Genomic DNA, 21,659 nt, shown 5'->3' with positions numbered 1-21,659 from the left:
ATTCCACTATAAACCGCATACAGATGTATATAGATGCATTTTAAGTTTAGATTCATTCATTTTGTTCTGTATGTAGTCCACCTAGTGCAATCTCTACAAAGACTTATATTTAGGAACGGAGGGAGTAGTACTGTACTATCAAATATTAACATCAGCATAAACAACGGAGCATTATAATTAATATATCATTAATACTATCAATATGCAATTAATATCCTATCTAATATCAGCATACCATGCCTATATTCAATACGCATTTTACGGGTAGACGTTACTACTAGCAAACACTGGTTTTACACCCCAAAAGTCGCTGGTTTTCCGCAAAGAAGGGCAGTTTTGAAAAGAAAACACTGTCTACGGTCGCACAGTGCGAACGGCTCCAACATATAACCCCCAAATAGATCGAGAAGACCCCCAAAATAAAAGGAAAAAACTTCTTTATTCCCCACATCCACTCGTAGCGGGAAGAGGAGAGACAGGAGCTCCCCCAACACTCGCTGAGAAGCAGCAGCTCCAGCTTCCCGAAGGGAGCCAAAATATTCGCGCCAATTGGGAGGCATGGGCGCCAACGGGCACCCGCCGCCCGCCAGCGCCACCGCCCAGAACGGGTCCCACTCTAGCGGCGGCGGCGGCGGAGGAGGAGGAGGTGGGGGCGGGGGAGGGGGAGGAAACCCTAGCTCCGGCGGCACGGCGGCGGCGCTCCGGCACGACCCGGGCCTGTCGCGGGAGTGGACGCCGGAGGAGCAGGCCATCCTCGACGAGCTGCTCGTCAAGTGAGTTGTTGGGCTACGCGGGTTTGGGGATTTCGTCAATTTGGACGAGGTGGAGGGTTTGAGTTCTTATTACGGACGTTTGTGGCTATAATTCGTTGATAACTTTGAGAGTTAAGTAGGTTCGTTATCATGTAGTGGAGATTACAAGTTGCCACCGCCTCCTTCTGGGTTGAGATTAATCAATCTTTCCCCCTCAGGTTGACATGTGAATATGCTTCTTCTTGAAATGGTAGTGGTATTTGGACATGTGAATAATGTTCTCAGAATATATATTATCCACCCTTTCTTCTCTGTCCATATAGATATGCTTTATTCTGCCACACGGTATATTACGCCATTATTCTGTAGCTATATAATGTGGTAAAGCACCTATGCGCAAGGCACCCAGTCGCCTTGTTGTCATCAAAATGGTAGCAGAGTCAAGATTGATTTGGGTTCGAAAGTAGCATTCCCTGTTTTAACAACATTTGAGGGGTTCTATGAATTCGCTAACTTTGTGCACCATAGTTTTTGCACCTCACAGTTCCATTGATGTTCCTCGATATTTGCTCAGGTATGCATCTGATGCACCTGTTATTCGGTATGCAAAAATAGCCATGAAGTTGCCAGAGAAAACAGTTCGAGATGTGGCTTTGCGGTGTAGATGGATGAGTGTGAGTAATATAGACTTGGAATGCACCTTTTGCATTTCTATTATCATGGTACCCAGTCTCTTACTGGGTTTCAGCAATGATCTGATGCTATGCATTCAATCTGCAGAAAAAGGAGAGTGGTAAAAGAAAGAAAGAGGACCACAGCTCATCAAAGAAAAGCAAGGACAAAAAGGTTTGCCAATTTCCCTTTTTCCTCAATTTTTATGACTGTTACAATGCAACTAGAAAAATCAATGCTGTAACAAGTTGGGAAATGTCAGCATTTGGTTGCACATAGCTTGGCAAGTTTGAGTGGTTCCTCCAGATCGACTAACTTTTTGTAGGTTTGTTTCCCAAAGGAAGAAATCAAGAAATCTGCTCTAATACTCGAGCATATTATTCTACTAGTATTTCTTCGATATTCGATTATGCGTTGGAATTTTTCTGCTAAAACTTTCATCAATGACTATGCACTGCAGATGCATATGTGAACTTCATGTGGTTACATTGAAATATCCATTTTATAAACGCAAGGATGTACGCTCCTTTCACGTATTAACAGAGTATGAGGCAGAACATTTTTCTGAACTTGAATGAAACTCTTAATGTCCAGTATTTAGCTTGTTAGACTATCTCCAATGTTGCGTTGGTTCGAAGTAGAAAGGGTTACAATTGGAATCATTGAGATTTTTCCGTCCAGTGCATAACATCAATGTTTGGGAGTTACCTTCAGAACTAAAGAAAACGGTAACAAAACGGAATCCAGCCATGTTTTCTTCCCCCTCTGATTCCTTCTCTTCTCATCCAAACTTAACGGGACACCATCCAAATCCACCGCAAGCGATGGCGAATTGCTCTGCTAGCCCAAAAATGATCTCGATGCTAGCCACCGGTGGCCATACATACTATTCCCTCCTTCAATTAAGGTTCATAATGTTTTAATTCGTAAGCCTATCTTCCGCTATCACCAACAATGGCAAGAGAATAGCAGCGGTAGCAATGTTGATGGGAAAGGCAAGCGAATAGCAGCGTAGAGTATAGCAGCAGCGCTAACAGGTGACAGGGAGTACTAGTATTGTTTTGTAAAGAAATTCGACCAACCAAGACTAGCCATTGGTGCATTTTTTAAGAAGAAAGGTGAACACCAACCCAGCGGAGGCTGAGCCTTGAGCACGGGTCGGCAGGCTGTGAGCATTTCAGCCTGCTCTAGCTAGCCAACTGGTCGACGCAAGTTCTCACTAGTATTTTTCATTATTTATTGTCTTGGAATCTAACCAACAAGTTGGTTCGACTTCAAGCTTTCCCGCTTCAAAATGCCTGCTCCATTGTATGAAACTATGAAACCAACTCATTACTCGCTTCAAATCTCTTTCCTGCAACACTGGAGATGGTCTTTAGACCACAAACTCATGCTTGAAGATACATACTATTTTTATTGAACTTGTTTTGTTTTGTACAAATATAGCCTGGCCTTTGCTCTATTGATTTTCAACCCAAACATCCCATAATATGTTTTTTGACTTCCTTTAAGTGCAGTAGCTCATCAAAATAAGTTTTAAATATTGTTTTACACTCCCTCTGTCCATGTATATAAGCCCCCCCTAGAATGTGACCCTAATTTTGACTATGAATTCGAGCCTAACTTTTATAGCCTATAACTCATATTTGTTAGTCAAACTTAGGCTCAAAATTCGAGGGGGACTTATATATTTGGACGGGGGGAGTAGTACTAATCTTTCTGCTCCATTATTTCATGGCGGTGTGGCTGCCCACCCAAGTCTGTCAGGGGGACTGCATCAGAGCAGTAGCCATTCCTAGGTCCTGCTGAGGACTGCGGCATTGCTGGCACCATAGTTACACAAGTGGATGAATTAGATTCATACTTTCTTTTCTTAATTTTATTTGCTGTTGGGGCCTCCCATACAGTTTTCAGTTAAAAAAGATTCATACTTTCATGTTAGGAACTTAGACATAAGGTATGCTAGTCAGTTAAGTGCATTTTTATGTTTGGATAGATGGATTGTATCTTTGGTATACATTAGATCTTGTTTTGTGGCCAGCTATATAAGTACAACACAGTTATCCTGTCACAAAGCAAGCAATAAGCAAAGCTTTTCCGCTTTGGCAAAAAGCCACGAAAGCTCCTAAATAGGGGCTTTTTGCTTCGGCTTTTGGCTTATGAATCAATATTGTTATATGATGGTATAAGCCAAAAGCCGAAGCAAAAAGCACCTATTTAGGAGCTTTTTTGGCTTTTTTGCCAAAGTGGAAAAGCTGCAAAAGCAGAAGCAGAAGCGCAAACAAACAAGTCTTTTCATTCTCCACTGCCCTTGTGCTGGTATCCCATTCACCTCAACCAGGCCGCAGGGCCCTTACCCAAGCGCACACATGGCAGCTGTACACGATTATGTAGCTAATGCGCCTCATTTAAATTTGAATAAACCTGTAACTGACAGCCGCTCACTGCTGCAGGAGAAGGTTGCAGATTCTTCATCGAAACCACCTGTTCATATAGCTGGAAGGCCGAGTGTTCCGCCATACTCCCTCCCAGCACTTCCCGTTGATGATGACGAAATTTCATCCAAAGGTAACTCATATTGATGTTTGCTGAATTATTTCAGTTGACTCTCTAGTTTGGTCCTTGTTTTTATTTGCTGCAATGTAGGACTGTATGTGTTGCATGAAGTGAAAGAAATAACCTGCTTACATGATGTAGGACTGGTTCTGCTGATATTCAATAAATGTTTTCATATCGTTGATTCCAACATCATATTAGCCATCAACTGACATGTTTATATTCTTAAGAAAATCATTATGATACACGCATCTTGGTTATACTCTACAATTAACACCACTTTGATTCAGTTTTGGAACCAGCTCAGTTCAATAGAAATGCAGTTCCCTATGCCTTTGGTATCTAATATCCTGTGTCGGAGGATTTGATCAGTTGTTATAATCTTGGTCACATATTTCTCATATCTTAGATACAGATCCTGAACACAAATGTGATCCTTCATATGCCGGTGAGAATTGTGCGGTTATCGCTCTCAAATGATTCGTGTATGGCTTAGATGCCTGGAATTAGAATTATTTGGGTGAAGTACTGGAGTTGTGTTTCTAGATTCAGTTCCACTGCAGCTTGCTTTGTTTATTTCTTCTTGATAGTGGGTGTCCGGGCAATAACCTGGTTAAGGACACTAGCAAACACAACTTTTTGTGCATGTGAACTAGGTGATATGTAGTCTATAGTCACATGGGTCTTGGCATCTCTGTGCATTTCGAAATGTCAAGTCAAAAACTATTTTGAGAATAGTCATACATGCTTATTGCTCGCATTATCCTTCTGAATAATGTTTTTTATGTTCAAGAGTGATTTATCTCCCAGTTTTTAAATATCATGACTATTGTCATTGATGGCCTAGACTCCAAGTTGCTCATCTCCTCACTTTTATTTCCTTTCTGTAGCAATTGGAGGTCCAACAGGAGAACTCCTTGAAACTAACGCCCAGGTTTTAAGTCAAATTTCAACAAACCTTGGCACCATGCAGGTATCATTTTAAAACTTCAAGACTATTTTGGTGATGATTTATGCACACTTGCAAATGAAGACTGTTTTTCTTACTTGAATTCTTTCATCTCCAGATACAGGATAACATCTCTCTGCTGTGCCAAACTCGAGATAACATACTCAGGGTGTTGAAAGAGTATGATTTCATTTCCTTGCCTTATACTGTATTTTATATTCTTAAATTTTCGAAATAATGATGGCATCAGTTTAAGGCCTTTGTTATTAAGTATTGATCCGGTAACATACTCAAAGTGTTAAAAGAGTATGCTTTCATTCCCTTGTTTTTTTCCCCGTATATTCTTAAATTTTGAAAATGATGAATCCATGACATCAGTTCAAGCCTTTTTTTGTTATTCATCACTGTATTGATCAGTATCCTTTTGACACTTTTATCAGTAGGCACAGAGTAATTTCTATTACACAAGGAAAGGATAAATTTTGTCTTTAGGACTGTCATTTCTTCCGACATTGGCACATCATATATGTGTGTTCACAGTAGATGAATGTTCTTGTGTGGATTCATCTGCTAGCCAATTTTATTTTATTTGGCGAAACATCTGCTAGTCAGTGTTACTACTATTGCTACAAGAAACTTATAGGCTTATAAGGTCAGTTTCTTGCGGCATGAGAAATTCAAGAAAACCAATATCTGTCCGCTTAATCAAATCCACTTTTAGGGCTCGTCTTCTTTTTTTCATTGTAAAAAAGTGACCGTATGCTCATACCCGTCAATGCCATACTTCATCATATCTAATCGACCTTTAATTTGCATAAAGTTTTTTGTCTTCAAATTGTTAAGGATTCTAAGATTCAAATCATAATTATTTTTTCCTTTCAAGAATAAGCATGATGGCTGAGTTTCATTCGTAGAGGAATCAAGTGAAGTTATAATTTGCACGCGACATGCTTGCAGGATGAATGATGCCCCCGAGATCATGAAGCAGATGCCACCACTACCCGTGAAAATAAACGAGGATCTTGTCAACTCCATACTCCCCAGGCCAACTGTACCTATGCAGTAGTGATAGTGAATGGAATGTGTCTTCCATAGTCTGAAGAGCCCCTTAGATAGGCAGCAAAAATAATACTCCTAAGAAAAATGCCAGCCTTGGCCCTAGTTCGTTCGTTTTAGACCCTTCCTCATGTCATATATGTATCTGCAGATGTTGATCTTCCAACTGTTACTCAAATTAGGGGGTTGGAACATGTACAGGGCTACCAGGGGTTGCTTCTACTGCAGTTGTGAGTTTCCAACTCTGGCATTCTTTGTAGTGTAATAGCCTAATGTGAATGTGATGGAATATGTGAGTTGGCCTTGGTATGAATTGTTCTATGCAGTCTTTCCTTAAATTTAAGTAATATATACTTGCCTTCGTTACATCGCGGTAGGAAGTTGAGCTCTCTTTTGGTTGATGTAATGTCTAATTTGCTACGTCTTGGGTCGGATATCTTTATATGATGCTCAAGTTTGCCACGCCGGGGCTAGATGAAATGGTTATGGTATCTGATGCTCAAATAATTGCTACTGTAGGATTTCAGATGATGGTACAATTTAGCGAAAAATGGTACTCCCTCCTTAAAGAAATATAAGAGCGTTTAGATTAATAAAGTGATTTAAATGCTATTATGTTTCTTTACGAAGGGAGTAATGGAATGCGGGCTAAAATGCGGTATTTATACATCACAGATTTTTTTTTAGAGAAACCTATAAATGAACATACACATATACTACTACCTCCGTCCTGGTTTATTAGTCCCTTTAGTATTTTGTGCAAAACTTTGACCTTAGATTTAACTAAAAAATGTTAACGCGTGTAACCAAAAATAATATCTCTCAAAACTATGTTCAAATTCGAATCTAGGGATATAATTTTTGCTAACATGCATTATTATTTACTTAGTTAAATCTATGGTCAAAGTTTGACACAAAATACTATGGTGACCAATAAACCAGGACGGAGGTAGTACATATGTGTGAAATTTATAACAAATTCTTTCACATGTAGCGTAAAAATGACATGTATTTCAAAATGATCTGCTTTTTTTGTTGTTGGGCCAAAATTTATTTTACCTGTGTAGCCTACAAATTATAGTCTTTTCAAACAATATTTCACAATCTGCAGTAAACACATACAAGTTTTTAGGGATTTGTTTTGAAACTTATCAATATGTTTATTTTTACCAAGCTCCATGGAGCTCTGCAGCCATAAGCTCGCACTCCACAATTTAGTTTCTCTATGAGCCTGATTGGTTTTGATGCCAATATTTGGCATGCCAGTTGTCTGCGAGTCAAAAAGAAGTAGGCTATCAATTGGTTGGCAACCAATTAATTCTTGCCAAATGTTTTTATTTTCACAATTTTTGATTTTGGCAAATGTTGGCTAGCCAAATATTGACCTTAAACCAATCAGCCTCATATTTTTTTGTAGAATATTTTTCTTTGTTCATCTGAACTCAAGCGGACATTCAATTCGGCTCTGGGGAGCATTTGCTTCTGCCCGCCAAAAATAGTTTTGTAAATGTAAAAAAGGTGAAAAATTAGACATGTACATATTCTTGTCTAAATGTTATCTGCAAATGCTTAGGTGGAATGCCCAAGCATTTCTATCTGCGCAAAAAAGAGCAAATCGGATGTCATTTTTTTTGGCATTTCTTGACTATGTAACATTTTTTTGTTGACAAAACTACTGTTCCGTTTCACATAAAATTTGTCATGTACACTTTGGACACTAACATATGAATATGTACAATGAAAAATTCAATTTTTAAAATTTGTTTGTTTCCTGTTTTGAATTTATTGTTCATCAGTGAAGCAAATGCTCCCGAGAACCAAAACAGCCATGCCCGAGCTCAAGGCTAATTTTAGTCAATTACGCAGTCTTTCACTAATTATCTCTTTTTGTTGTGAAGCTAAAGTAAATCAACATTTCAACCACTAACATCGCCTGCTAGACAAACTGCTAGAGGTGCAGAGGCAAAGTGTACTTCAGTTGGAAAGCCGATTTTGCGAAACAACTTTGCTAGTGAAGCGAATTTATAGGTGATTTGAAGCCAACTGAAACTGAAACAAACATGCCTTCTGGTGCTCTAGCTTATTTCCTTTTCTTTTTCTTTCTACTCCCTCCGTCCATATTGTAAGACGATTTTTGACACTTATGAGATGGAGGGAGTATGTGATAGAGTTAATGGGGAGTGATGATAAAATCGTTCTTTACATATTTTTTTTTGCGGGTAATCATATCTTCACACAATCCATCACATTTTATTAAAGGACGATAAAACCATATCTTTACAACAATCCAACACAATTTATTAAAGGATGATAAAACTGTATCTTTACACAATCCAACACATTTTGTTAAAGGTTGTACATTGCTCATCAACTGTTTAAATAAGCGTATATTATTAAACCACTCTTTAGATTGTAGTGTGTCAAATACTAGATATGTACTGTGTTAAAAAAAATGCTCGGCCTGTATAAGATACTCCCTCCGTCCGGAAATACTTGTCATCAAAATGGATAAATGGGATATATCTAGATGTATTTTAGTTTTAGATTCATCTTTTTTTATCCATTTTGATGATAAATATGTTTGAACGGAGGGAGTACGTTTCACGGATATACTGAGCACCAGTACTACCCGGGAAAAAAAAATACTGAGCACCAGTACAAAAGTTCTTGCGTGGAGAGGTGGCGGCGGCTCAGCCAAACCCGTCCGTTCCCCAGCACCCGACGAATTTGCTGCCGCTGCACGGTGCGAGCCGCGAGGCACCTAACCGAGGCTCGGTCGGTCTAGAATCATCATCGGAGGCGGAGCGCGAAAGCCCACGAGGCCCAGGCTACGGACGGACGGGACGGAAGGCGCAGCGGCCGAGCCGATCAGCCGAACCGGGCATGCGGCACGCCGCCGCATTGGGCGCTGGTGCCCCACCCCCATCCGGCCATCCGGCCCCCGTCGCCTCCTCTTTCCTTTCTTTCCCTGCAGAGTCAATGCCCTGGTCAAACCTCCGCGCGAGCATGTCTTCCTCCTGCCCCTCCTAAGCTTCCGCCCCCTCTGCTCCCCGTGTCCCCCTGCCCCCTCCCCTCCCCTTCCCTCCCCCCGCCGGCGCAGGCACCCGCATTCCCCTCTCCTCCCCCGCCGCAGATCTCCCATCCCCAACCCCGCCATGGACGCCCCGCCCGCCTCCACCTCCACCTCCGCCGCGGGATCGGCGTCGGCGTCGCAGGACGCCGCCGCCGAGACCACGCCGCGCCGCCCGGCGGGGCACCGCCGCGCGCAGTCGGAGATCCTCCTCGGGGCCACCGCCCTCCCGGACGATCTCACCTTCGACGCCGACCTCGGCGTCGTCGGCGAGGGCGGAGGAAGCGGCGGCGGCGGCGGCGACGAGGACGACGACGACGAGTACGAGGAGGACGAGGAAGGCGGCGGCGGCGGCAGCGGGGGCAGCCGGATGTTCGAGATGTTCCTCCAGGCCGGCGGCAGACTCTCCGAGCCGCTGGAGCCGTCGCCGTACCCGCAGCCGCCGCCGCCCGCGCGGCCGCGGCACCAGCACAGCATGTCGATGGACGGCTCCACGTCTTTCGGGTCCGCCTCCTCCGGTATGCCGGGGAGGCACGGCGCGGACGCCAAGAAGGCCATCTCCGACGCCAAGCTCGCCGAGCTCGCTCTCGTTGACCCCAAGCGCGCCAAGAGGTGAGGCTACCCTGACGGCGCAAGTGAACCGACTTCCCTTTGCTTCGTTGCTATTTTTGGTCTTTATTAGGGATTCGCGCAGTAGGATATATCGAATTGCGGCGGTTGACAGGGACAGGTTACATGGATTCTCCTTCTTTGAAAAGGAGTCCAGTCCCAGGTACAAAGTGTGAAAGGGGCGAAAGTTGTGGAATCTCGAATCATATGTTTTTCCAGAACAGTCAGTAATCATACGTGATCTTGCTGCTCTTTTTTTGGCCTGATTGATTGAAACAAAACATGGCACAGGGGACTGTCTATGTATTTTGATATAACAGAGACCGTCTATAGTTCCAGTATAGCTTAATACTAAACATATATGAACAAAACATGGCACAGGGGACTGTCTATGTATTTTGATATAACAGAGACCGTCTATAGTTCCAGTATAGCTTAGTACTAAACATATATTAATCTTACTTCTTTGGTGCGATATGCATTTTAAAATACGCTAGCGAATTGGTGATGTATGCGAGTGCATCATTTTCTGGCATGAAGAACGACCTAACTCTTATAATTTGTTCATTTGTTAATTAAGTAACTCTATATGTGGATATGTTAGTGTGATTAATTGTCAGTACAATTCTTATATCTGATTTTATTGCATTACCTTTGTTGGAGTGAGGCCACATGAGAGCACAGAGTTTCACCATTGTAATTCAGTATAGCCCTTTTCACTGATGGTAATTTAGTGCAAGTATTGCAGTGTGTGCAAGTTATTAGCCTCTTAATATCATGAGAGTAACTTCTCAGTGTGTTTCTTTGCTAGAACAATCTGGATGTGTCTTTGTCATGTAATTTGATTTGGCTCCAGTTATTTTGTTCCAACCATTTGGTGTTATTCATTGTGTGTGCCTTTAGGGGTTAGTGCTTATTACTTGGATTGATTTTTCTTAACTTCTATTTTGTTGAAACATTTTAGGATCATGGCAAACCGCCAGTCAGCTGCTAGATCAAAAGAAAGAAAGATGCGCTACATTGCGGAGCTTGAGAGGAAAGTACAGTGTCTTCAAACAGAAGCAACTACGCTATCAGCTCAGTTGGCCCTGTTACAGGTTAGCTATTGGGCTTTACCTTAATTTAAATTCTTGCACATTGATATGCGTTAGATGGTTTAAACCTGGGTTTGGCTGAAAATTGCTACTAAATGTCAGGAATGGTTGCCAAAAATAGTAAATGCTTAGGTGTTCAAATGAATGCGTGCCTAATTGCCTATGCTATTTTAAGCATTTAATTAGAATTCCAACCGCTGACATTGTTTATTTGTTCAGTTATTGAATGTTTTGTCAATTTTTTGAAATACCTTTTACGTCTGCATATGGTTACTAAATTTGCGGGTTTTTCGGCATGTTAACTCCCAACTACTTGTTAAATAAACCCGATATGACGGGCATATCAATATATCATACACAAGGTTCTGAGCGAAGGTGAGAAGTAGAAAAAGGAAATTACAAGGTAGGGGGTGTAACAGAATATGAGCCCTTCAGCAGTAAAATGGCCGCACGCGCTTATCCATCTTGAATCTGTGTTCCAAATATTAAGATCAGTAATGGCCATCAGTACAGTCTTGACAATGACCAAAGGAAAGGAGACTGCTCCTGCTGGCGAGTTAGCATTCCGCGTTAGAGATCAGCGGAGTGAAAGTAGAGAGGTGGAGCTTGGTTGGGCCGCTGGGGAGGCCATGAAAGCACATCCGCGACTAGAATCAACAAATAGGGAGAGACAGGATCACCTTGACGTAGGCCATTCTCAAAAAGTATCAAATCCCCTGGCACGCCATGTCGCCATATGGACGTCTAACTAGTGAAGTTATTGGATATGTGCAGCCCCTATATCGACAACTTGTATTTCTGAATCTGTTTGTCTGAGCAGTCATTATTTATTTTAGTTCTGCGAATTGTGTATGTCTTAACATATTATTACCAGCTTAAATAATTATCGAAAAGGAGGTTATACCCCCGGCCACTGCATCTATTGATGCACATAGCCATGTAATTTTTTTAGATAATGGAAGAATATTCTCCTGCCTCTGCACCTGGAATGCACACAGCCCATTATTATGATGTTGAACAAGTCTTTGTTTAAAAAAAGAGAAAAAAGCAATAAGCGCCAACAGCTTGAGACTTGTGCTATTTGTATTCTACTGATACGTATTGTTAATATTCTGTAGATTTTCTAGTTGTTCAAAGAACTCTCTCTTCGGTTTTCCATGAGTGATGGGTTTTGTACTCTACATATACATATTATTAATATATATTTTTCAGTAAGTCTTTGTTTAAAAAAAGTGATAAAAAGGTAAAAAAGCAACAAAGGCCACCAAGAACTCACTATTTGAATTCTACAGATACATATTGTTAATATACTGCAGATTTTGTAGTTACTCAAAGAACTTCCTCTTTTTGGTTTTCCATGAGTGGTGAGTTTTGTAGTCTACAGATGCATATTGTTACTACACTGCAGATTTTGTAGTTTTTCAAAGAACTTCCCCTTCGATTTTCGATGAGTGTCGAGTTTTGTAATCTACAGATACATATTGTTAATATACTGCAGATTTTGTAGTTATTCGAAGTACTTCCTCTTCGGTTTTCCTTGAGTGGCTGGTCTTGTATTCTACATACAATTTGTAGTTACTCAAAGAACTTGCTCTTTGATTTCCATGAGTAATGAGTCTATCCCTATTTTTCTGTATGATACAGAGAGATACCAGTGGTTTAACAAATGAAAATGGTGATTTGAAGCTGCAAGTGCAAACAATGGAGCAGCAGGTCAGGTTGCAAGATGGTAAGGTTTTCTTTGTACAGCAAATTCAAAATTAATACAAAGATATTTTGTTGATGCCATGCTCATTTGACTCCATGTTCTCCCATAACTGCAAATAACTCGATGATGTTCTGAATTCTACATGTCCACTTGCTCTTATAACACAGAAAACTTGAGTTTGATAGTATTCGCGTGGATTTTGAGTCCTGATTTTTCTTGATCATCTAGAGATTGAACAGCCATTTTCGGTCTTTTCCTATTCAATCTACACGTCAGAGTCTACTTGTGTTTTAGTTTTGGCTATGTTAACTTTGTTCCCTACCATCTTTGGTAACTGTTCCTTTGGTTACATGTAGTGCTGAACGACAGACTGAGGGACGAGGTTCAGCAGCTGAAGATGGCAACAGGACAGCTTAACGCCAACAATGGAAACCTGGGGAATTTCGGCGGTCTGTCCTCGTACGGAGTCAATTCACAGAGCTACCAGCGAAGCCAGATGCAACAACAATCTCTTCTGGCTGCTCAGCAGCTTCAGCAGCTCCAAATCCACTCTCAGCACCAGCAGCCCCAAATGCACCTGCAGCAGCAACGCCTTGCCAGTGTCCGGCAGCAGCAACAGCAGCAGCAGCAGCAGTCGCTGCTGCGTCCGGAAGCACTGCCATTTCCGGGAGACCTCAAGATGAAGGGAATTGCCATGACAGCCCATGTGCAGAATGCGGGCCCGTCCCCTTTCGATGGCCGCGCAAGGAGCGAGCCGTGAGAACCGGCGCAGGTAGGGTACATGTCAGTTGCCAGTAATAATAGACTTGCGTTGTACTACTGCCTGAGTCGAGTGGCTCATGCATAGGCTAGTGCAGTGTGTAGGTAGGTGCCTAGATGTCTGCAGCAGTCCTCTAGAATGTCGACCCCATTCAGTCGCAAGTTTGTTGCAGAACTGCTGAAAGCGGAGCGAGTACTTTTACCAGACGGAGTGTTCCATCTGGATTTAACCATAAACAGTTGGTGCCCAAAACCTTTCTCGAATATGGTGCAAGAACAGAGTGAGAGACTGATAGTTGAAGCTCAACCATGTCGGCTTGGCGTCTGTGCCAGCCAGAGCAAATAAAATGCTTGGTGGAAAGAAAATTCCTATTCTGGGTGCACCTTTTTTTTCCTTACTAAATAGGATAGCCTAAATTTTGCTTGGTAGATCTCTCTTTCAGCAAGATCGAATGATTGCTGACCCACATTTGCAGCCTTCCAGTACCACATGTTGCCACTGCTCTCAGCGGGGAAAAGCTCAGACGTGAAGCCGAAGGGATGTGAATCCATCATGGAATGGAATAAAATCGGTCGATGTACAGGTAAAAAAAGAGGAAGAAAAGTTGAGCAATCTACCAAGCAACCAAAAGGCAGGGATGGTACAAGAATTATAACACCATGTACCAATGTACAAATATGAATCAGAGCGTCCGGCTAATTAGGCTTAGCGACATCAGTCACTCCTGTTCCGTATCCTATACCGCAAAAGAATATTTTTTTAACAGAATCCTCAAATTCGCCATCCGCCCAAACTGCGAAGTGAGCTACCACAAACTATGCCGTTTGGTAGTAGCTGCTCCAAATTAATTCTCTCTATGCGAATCGCCGCCTCCATGTAGGATGAAGGGTGATGGATGAGTCTTCAGTCGTCGTCCTCGTAGTAGCGCTTGAACTCGAAGGCGGCGACGGCCATGATCCAGACGGCGACGAAGACGCCGTAGGAGACGATGTAGGCGCTCACCTCCCTGGCGATGGTGAGGCCGAGGAAGACGTTGGCCATGGCCAGCAGGATGGCCACGCGCCCGATGTTGTGGTGGTACCAGTTCCAGAACCGCCGCACCTTGGACGTCTTGTCCGGCCGCGCCAGCACCGCCGTCACCTGTCCATCAACCAACACAGGCAGCAGGGTGAGCACACATCTATCATCGTGGTTTCAACTCTCTCTCGGGAGAATGTTCTTCTGCCGTCCTCAAGAACATGAACGCGACCGACAGTAAGTACTATCCTGGGAGTCAACGAACGGCAGCATCTATCTATTCTGATGGCAACAAATCACGGGGCATGTGGAAATTACACTTAACTAGCAAGTCAGATTCACAGTCAACATCTACTACAGTACTCCTAGAAATTAATAAGCTGGTAAAATTTCTTGCTGTTCCAGGCTTGTGTTCCCATCCCACACAGCACATGCCATTCTGGCAACTCAAATGATTAGATACCACAGCACATGTATCCAGCCAGCCAAGGAACCAAAAGTGGACTCAGATTAGTCAGCAATTTCCACACAACCACCGCCCCATGTTATTAAGATTAAGGTTAATCCAGTAAAAAGAAGATTAAGGCTAATCTAATGAGACTCGATCGAACTCAAGAAAAATTCTGTGCTGCGTACGCACCTGGAGGCATGCCATGGACAGGATGGAGATGCCGATGACCTTGTGCACGACGATGTTCTTGAGCCCGTCCCCGTTGAGCCGGAAGCCGAGGACGACCGCCGCGATGCCGATGAGGAAGCCCAGCCCCTGGACGGCGATGTGGCCGTAGAACCAGTACGGGTCCTGCCGCCGGAAGTAGCGCGCCACCATCATGCCCATCGGCAGCAGCACGCCCCAGCCCATCATGGACAGCAGCCCGTGCCACCTCTTCGCCGGGAACCCCTCCTCGCCCGACTCGCTGCCGGCGCTAGAAGGCGATGCTGGACAGAAACCAACCCACAGATCCTCCTCGGTTAGTAAAAATGTTTACCGTTTCTCTTACCACTGCTCTCTCGAGGAGAAAAGAAAATGAATTAGCGGTGGAATTAATAATGGATGTACGTACCGGAGGCGAACTTGAAGGAGCGGGAGCCCATGTCGCGGTGCATCTGGATCGTGTAGTCGGAGGAGGAAGGGAGGCTGCCCTCGTAGCCCACGGAGTAGATCAGGTACGGCTGCGGTCGGTCGGTGCTGAGCTCGAAGGCCAGGTAGAGCCGGCCGGACTTGGAGACGGCGACGGTCCTGTTCCTGACCAGGGTGAGGCGGCCGTCGTCCGGCGTCACGGCCTCCGGGCTCCTGCCCTGGAGGTAGTACTGCTTGGCGACGCCCTTGCCGCCGGACGACCAGCCGACCATGGCGCTGCTGCCGACCATGCCCCCCTTGCCCGAGAACCCGACGGCCACGTAGGATCTCTTCTCCGGCGCCGACAGCACGAAGCTCCACTGGCTCGTCCCCGTGTTCTTGTACTGGCGACGGCACAAGAAGCATTCCGGATCAGATCAGGCAGCCACGACTTGATTGCTGGAAAAATCCAGACCAAAAATCCGCAGCAATGCGGTGAGAGAAGGCGTACCCTGAGGATGAAGTCCTCGTCCTTCCAGAGGGTGATGCAGTGGAAGGCGTCGGTGTCGAAGGGGACGAGGCGCGCCACCTGGAGGTCCCCGTCGCAGGAGTCCGACTTCTGGTGGCTCGCCGCGAAGCAGAAGCCGAGCAGGCAGAGCAGCGGCAGCAGCAGCCGCACGGAGGAACAAGAGGAAGCCCCCATTGTCGCGTCAGTCAGTCTAATCCTCTCCCCGAGCTTCCCGCTCCTGTGCCACGGCCACCACCTGTGCTGTGTCTTTCTTGGGTTGGGCACCGCGGTGGACGCGGAGGCCGGACAAGATTGGCGGTGCTTGGAAGGGAGGAAATGGCCAAGGTTCCGCCGCGCTGCTGCTGGGGCAGTTTGGCAGGTCAGAGGATGCTTGCTGCCCTGCTGCTGCCCTCCAATCGAATGGCGTTGCCCTGTGCCAGTATGTACATATATCCTCCCTCCCTGACTCCCTCCCTCCCTCAAGTTGCGGTGTCCTTGTGTGTACATGGATATATATCGTGCTGTGTTGGGATGGCTATTGGCTGGTGGTTAAGGTTCACCTACAGGAGGCGCACATGCATTTACACGCCAGCCATCCTTGCACCGCAGTTTGCAGCGGGTTTTCCACTTGATGTGATTGCAGAAATGAGAAAGAAGACCCATGCATGTTTGTTTACCACCAGAGCCACGCTGGCTCCACTCTAATAAAGTCTTTACTTGGCCCATCTCCCGTACACTGGGACACAGTTCTGTAGTAGTAGTAAATCGAGCATGGCCACGCCGACGACACCTACTACTACTACTACTACCAGGCTTCCGATTAAACCCGATGAGAATGCCGTTGCTTGTGACCGCGCAACCAATGATGAAAAACAGCCAAAATAGAAGCCAATCCATCGGCGGGCGCCAGCATGTCGCTTGTCCTGTAGAGGTAGATTACACGAGCAGGGACAAACCGGGAGCGCCACGCAACGACGTCGCGTACGTGTATGCATGTGTACCGGCGCGCGTCCAATCAGTGGGCTAGCCAGTAGTAGCCAGTGCGTCTAGCTCCAGGCAAAGCGGGCGGTGAGCTTGCACAGCGAGGAAGGGGAAAGCCGCGCGCGATCCGACCACCGGGGATGGGGCCCGGCGGCCTCCCCCAGCGGTACGGCGCTGTGGCACGGGAGGGGAGGGGGAAAGGAAGGGCGGGGGCAGGCTGGTCCAGATGGTTATTGCGTCCGGGCACAGCTCATGCTTTGGCTAGCTGCACGGGCTGATTAAAGAACGGGGAGGAGATGCCGAGCGCACATGCGGCTCTTTGCCAGTGTGGCGCACACCGATCCGTCGGTTTCGAACGGCGCGTCCCTCGCTTGCCAAACCGTCCGTAGCGGCAGGCCAGACCGGCCGTAGTGGTGCGCAAGTCGGAACCTGGCCTCAATGCTTTGATCCTGGAGGGATCTTCCTGCCATTCATTCGGGTAGAGTTTGTATTGTGTATTTGAGTGCTGTGGTTTCTCCCATGGAAGAGGAGGTGAATACATACATACGTTCACATACACGGGTTAATTGATCAGTGGAACTGAATGGTGGACGAATCATCTTAAGAGCATCTACGTCCGGACTTGACAAATCTGGCCTCTTAAACGCCTGCGGGCGCATCCGGACGGCCCCTCATATTTCCTTACGTGCATTCACATATCTTAAATTCATGCAAATACATGCACGTCGATCACGCAACACAATGTCGCACATAAATAGCAATTGTTGGTATCAAGCATAGATAGCGTTTACATAAAATTTATTTGAAGTGTCAAACTCAAGCAGTGGATCCACATGTACTCCACAAGATAATTGAGTAGCTACGTGTGCACCTACTAATCTCGAAGATTCTGATGATTCTGATGCATCTGCAGAAAGTTCATAAGCTGAGCCGCATCTTGATTTTCTGGGATATCAAGAGTGCTTCGAAATTATGGGTTTGGCCTACACCATCACCCTTATCCTCGACAATCATATTGTGCAGAATAACAGAACATGTCATCAGCTGCCACAAACTTTCCGATTCCTACATTATTGCAGCGCTCCGCACAATTCCCCAACGAGCCTGAAGCACACCAAATGCCCTCTCCACGTCCTTCCTAGGCGCTTCCTGCATTGTTGCAAAGTGACTCTGTTTATTGCCACGCGGCTCAGATATGGTCTTCGCAAACGCCGCGCACTGAGGATAGATACCATCGGCAAGATAGTATCCCATGTTGTAGTCCCGACTGTTGATGGTGTAGTTGCACGACGGTGATTCCCTGTTGCAAAGCCTCCTGAACACCGGAGATCGTTGAAGCACGGTGATGTCGTTGTGAGAACCGAGCATTCCAAAGAAAGCATGCCAAATCCATAAGTCATGTGATGCCACCGCTTCTAGTATGATGATGGCCTCTCTTGTGTGACCTTGATACGTTCCCCGCAGACCTTTGGGGCAGTTCTTGCATTGCCAATTGCTACTTTTTGAGCTTGCGTTGGTTTTTTCCATTGAAAAGGAAAGGGTGATGCAGTAAAGTAGAGATAAATATTTCCCTCAGGTAGAGAACCAAGATATCAATCCAGTAGGAGACAACGCACAAATCACCAATATCCGCACAAACAATCAAACAACTTGCACCCAACGCGATAAAGGGGTTGTCAATCCCTTCACGGTCAATTGCAAAAGTGAGATCTGATAGAGATAGATGAAACTGAACAAATGATAAAGTAAATATTTTTGGGTTTTTTGGTTTATAGATCGGAAAGTAAAAGATTGCAAAATAGTAGATCAGAAACTTATATGATGGAAATAGACCCGGGGGCCATAGGTTTCACTAGAGGCTTCTTTCAAGATAGCAAATAATATGATGGGTGAACAAATTATTGTCGAGCAATTGATAGAAGAGCGCAAAGTTATGACGATATCTAAGGCAATGATTATGAAATATAGGCATCACGTCTATGTCAAGTAAACCGAAATGATTCTGCATCTACTACTATTACTCCACATATCGACCGACTCCTGCCTGCATCTAGAGTATTAAGTTCATGAAGAACAGAGTAACGCATTAAGTAGGATGACATGATGTAGAGGAATAAACTCAAGCAATATGATGTAAACCCCATCTATTTATCCTCGATGGCAACAATACAATATGTGCCTTGTTGCCCCTACCGTCACTGGGAAAGGACACTGCAAGATTGAACCCAAAGCTAAGCACTTCTCCCATTGCAAGAAAAACAAATCTAGTTGGCCAAACCAAACCGATAATTCGAAGAGAATTACAAGATATCAAATCATGCATATATGAATCCAGAGAAGATTCAATTAATATTCATAGATAAGCTGATCATAAATCCACAATTCATCGGATCTCGACAAACACACCGCAAAAAGAAGATTACATCGGATAGATCTCCAAGAACATCGAGGAGAACATGGTATTGAGAATCAAAGAGAAAGAAGAAGCCATCTAGCTACTAGCTATGGACCTGTAGGTCTGAGGTAAACTACTCATGCTTCATCGAAAGGGCAATAGAGTTGATGTAGAAGCCCTCCGTGATCGAATCCCCCTCCGACAGGATGCCGGAAAAGGCCCCAAGACAGGATCTCACGGGAACAGAAGGTTGCGGCGGTGGAAAAGTGTTTTCGTGGATTCTTCTAGTGGTTTGGGAATATATGTGAATACATAGGAGGCAGAATTAGGTCAGGGGAGTCACGAGGGGACCACAAGGCAGGGGGCGTGCTCTCCCCCCTTGTGGCCGCCTCGTGGCTCTTCCGATTTGATCTCCAAGTCTCCTGGGTGTCTTCTGGTCCAAGAAAAATCATCGCGAATGTTTTATTCCGTTTGGACTCCGTTTGGTATTCCTTTTCTGCGAAACTCAAAAACAAGGAAAAAACAAAAAACTGGCATTGGGCTCTAGGTTAATAGGTTAGTCCCAAAAATAATATAAAATAGCATATTAATGCATATAAAACATCCAAAACAGATAATGTGATAGCATGGAACAATAAAAAAATTATAGATACATTGGAGACGTATCACTAATGCATGCAATTAATTGATCCGAGCATTAAAGCCCCCTTGCCTCCCCAATGGCCAACAACTTCTCCGTGTCTTGCGCATTTGGTTCTCTGAGATACTCAGGTCCAAACACCTCAACCACGGCGTGGGCAAATTTGGCAGTAGTCTTCAGGCACGTGCTCTCCCCATCCTGACCATCTCACCAAAGGTGTCTGCAGCAGTACCAAGTGCAAGCATCCTTAGAGCAGCCGTGCACTTCTGCTTGGTCGAGAAAGAGAGTTGGCCGCAGCAATCCCTTCTGAGCTACAAGTAGTCATCATGTGCCTCCACTCCCTCCACAATGCGCAAAAACAATGGTTTTCGCATGCGAAAACGGCGACAAAGCCATGGATATTCCGGGAAAGCAGGTGTGGGAGCAAAGTAGTCATCGTGCAGTAGCTTTGCTTCGGACACTCTGTTCCGGTTGATCACTCTTCTCCCTTTGATTGGGCCCTTGAAGTTGAGAATATGCTCCACTTGCCGGTCCATTTCCTCTTGCATGCTCATGAGCATGACCATGTACACTTCTTTGTTTGAATCTGACGAATCGAAGGACTCATCTTGAATCATTTCATTAAGCTCCGCCGGTCCATACTCCTCGTCGGATGAAGCATCATAATCCATCATTTACTTAACAAAATCACAATAATTCTGGTCGGTTAATGTGTCGAACACATCAAGCGCAAGGCGGAGCTGGAGAGTTGCCGGACATACCACGGTGGTGTCCGGGCTGGCGAAGACGTCCCCCACAGCGAGGATGGGAGCGCTTTTCTGGAGCTAGCGGTGTAGAGCCTAGGAAATGGCTATGGAGCGGGCGGGGCCGTGGAGCGTGTTGGGGATATAACCCCGCGATATAACCCGCCCTAATTGGGCCAAGTCAGATTATTGGCGACTTTGGGAGCTCGGCCTCTAATTGGCCAAGGACATACATGATATCAAGAAGGGCGGCTCACGAGATGGGTTGGCTTAGAACCCAAGGTCAAGAAGGTGTCCCAGGTGTAAGGGCATATTTCTCCCTATGTGGTTTTGGTGATTGATGACAGTGCATTTGCGGACTAATCGTGTGCATTGAGCATTTCAAATATCTCATGTCTAGGCACAAGACGATTCGGTGCCCCTCGCAGCCTATCAAAGACGGCGGTTTTCTATGTTTATTTTCGGTGGATTTGAGTCGTAGGAAAGTCATACTATTAAGAGGGGGTCCGCTTCGGAAAGGTTAGGGTGGAATCAACACATACACATCTATTCCTTTGCACCACCTTTCCTTCGCTTCTTTGGAGCACTAGTCGTCTACCTTGTCTCTACAAAATGAATGTTTCCAAATGCTTAGTGTCTGTGGCATGCAGTAGTACTACTCAAGGGAGCAATAGTACCGCAGGGCCTTGCGGTAGTACCGCTCAAGGGAGCGGTAGTACCGCAGGGTCCAACAGTAGTACCACTCTTGGTGAGCGGTAGTACCGCTAGCTCTGGCCCTGACACTAGCGCGCACGGAAGTAGGTGCAGAAGTAATTTTTTACTTCCGCCCCCATATGGTAGTACCGCTCCCTGCGAGCGGTAGTACCGTGCCAGATTTTTGCACAGTCCTCAAATCAGCGGAAGTAGCCACGGACATAATTTATTTAGTCCGTGCCTTTCCAGCCCAGTTGAGCCCTGCCTTGCAGTAGTACCGCAAGGGCGCGCGGTAGTACCGCTCGTTGCTATACGCAACAGGGCCTCGTCTGGTCACTGCTACTCCAGCGGTAGTACCGCATAGGCAAGCGGTAGTACCACAACTCCTTGCGGTAG

At 45.2% G+C, this 21,659-nt stretch overlaps 3 protein-coding genes across 3 annotated transcripts; 2 read left to right on the top strand and 1 right to left on the bottom strand.

Moving 5' to 3' along the window:
* The first annotated feature begins 425 nt into the window (after positions 1-425).
* On the top strand, positions 426-6,351 carry LOC123045890 (homeobox protein Hox-B3). Its single transcript, XM_044469120.1, has 7 exons — positions 426-773; positions 1,327-1,426; positions 1,533-1,598; positions 3,878-3,992; positions 4,871-4,953; positions 5,048-5,109; positions 5,887-6,351. The coding sequence occupies exons 1-7, from the start codon at positions 559-561 to the stop codon at positions 5,993-5,995; spliced, it is 750 nt and encodes a 249-aa protein (XP_044325055.1). The 5' UTR covers positions 426-558; the 3' UTR covers positions 5,996-6,351.
* A 2,363-nt stretch (positions 6,352-8,714) lies between these two features.
* LOC123045889 (transcription factor RF2a) lies at positions 8,715-13,594 on the top strand. The gene is made up of 4 exons (XM_044469119.1): positions 8,715-9,667; positions 10,629-10,761; positions 12,403-12,487; positions 12,823-13,594. Exons 1-4 carry the CDS (start codon positions 9,141-9,143, stop codon positions 13,224-13,226), a joined length of 1,149 nt encoding a protein of 382 aa, XP_044325054.1. The 5' UTR covers positions 8,715-9,140; the 3' UTR covers positions 13,227-13,594.
* Positions 13,595-13,860: 266 nt separating this feature from the next.
* Positions 13,861-16,299, bottom strand: LOC123045888 (cytochrome b561 and DOMON domain-containing protein At3g07570). Its single transcript, XM_044469118.1, has 4 exons — positions 15,815-16,299; positions 15,308-15,707; positions 14,884-15,182; positions 13,861-14,366 (listed from the first exon to the last, which is right to left on the bottom strand). The coding sequence occupies exons 1-4, from the start codon at positions 16,004-16,006 to the stop codon at positions 14,130-14,132; spliced, it is 1,128 nt and encodes a 375-aa protein (XP_044325053.1). The 5' UTR covers positions 16,007-16,299; the 3' UTR covers positions 13,861-14,129.
* Between the last annotated feature and the right edge of the window lie 5,360 nt (positions 16,300-21,659).

The sequence above is a fragment of the Triticum aestivum genome, chromosome 2B (assembly GCF_018294505.1).
Source record: "Triticum aestivum cultivar Chinese Spring chromosome 2B, IWGSC CS RefSeq v2.1, whole genome shotgun sequence".
In the NCBI taxonomy this organism is placed as follows: Eukaryota; Viridiplantae; Streptophyta; class Magnoliopsida; order Poales; family Poaceae; genus Triticum; species Triticum aestivum.
The sequence above is the reverse complement of the archived record's forward strand: the minus strand, read 5'-3'. Positions and strand labels throughout refer to the sequence as shown.

Excerpts from the sequence above, each read along its gene's own strand:
- LOC123045888 (XM_044469118.1), bottom strand. The coding sequence starts at position 16,006 with ATGGGGGCTTCCTCTTGTTCCTCCGTGCGGCTGCTGCTGCCGCTGCTC. Across the intron at positions 15,708-15,814 it reads ACGAGGACTTCATCCTCAGG|TACAAGAACACGGGGACGAG; the intron begins GTACGCCTTCTC and ends TGCCGTCGCCAG. Across the intron at positions 15,183-15,307 it reads CTCCTTCAAGTTCGCCTCCG|CATCGCCTTCTAGCGCCGGC; the intron begins GTACGTACATCC and ends GTTTCTGTCCAG.
- LOC123045889 (XM_044469119.1), top strand. The coding sequence starts at position 9,141 with ATGGACGCCCCGCCCGCCTCCACCTCCACCTCCGCCGCGGGATCGGCG. Across the intron at positions 9,668-10,628 it reads GACCCCAAGCGCGCCAAGAG|GATCATGGCAAACCGCCAGT; the intron begins GTGAGGCTACCC and ends GAAACATTTTAG. Across the intron at positions 10,762-12,402 it reads CTCAGTTGGCCCTGTTACAG|AGAGATACCAGTGGTTTAAC; the intron begins GTTAGCTATTGG and ends TGTATGATACAG.
- LOC123045890 (XM_044469120.1), top strand. The coding sequence starts at position 559 with ATGGGCGCCAACGGGCACCCGCCGCCCGCCAGCGCCACCGCCCAGAAC. Across the intron at positions 774-1,326 it reads CTCGACGAGCTGCTCGTCAA|GTATGCATCTGATGCACCTG; the intron begins GTGAGTTGTTGG and ends ATATTTGCTCAG. Across the intron at positions 5,110-5,886 it reads ATACTCAGGGTGTTGAAAGA|GATGAATGATGCCCCCGAGA; the intron begins GTATGATTTCAT and ends ACATGCTTGCAG.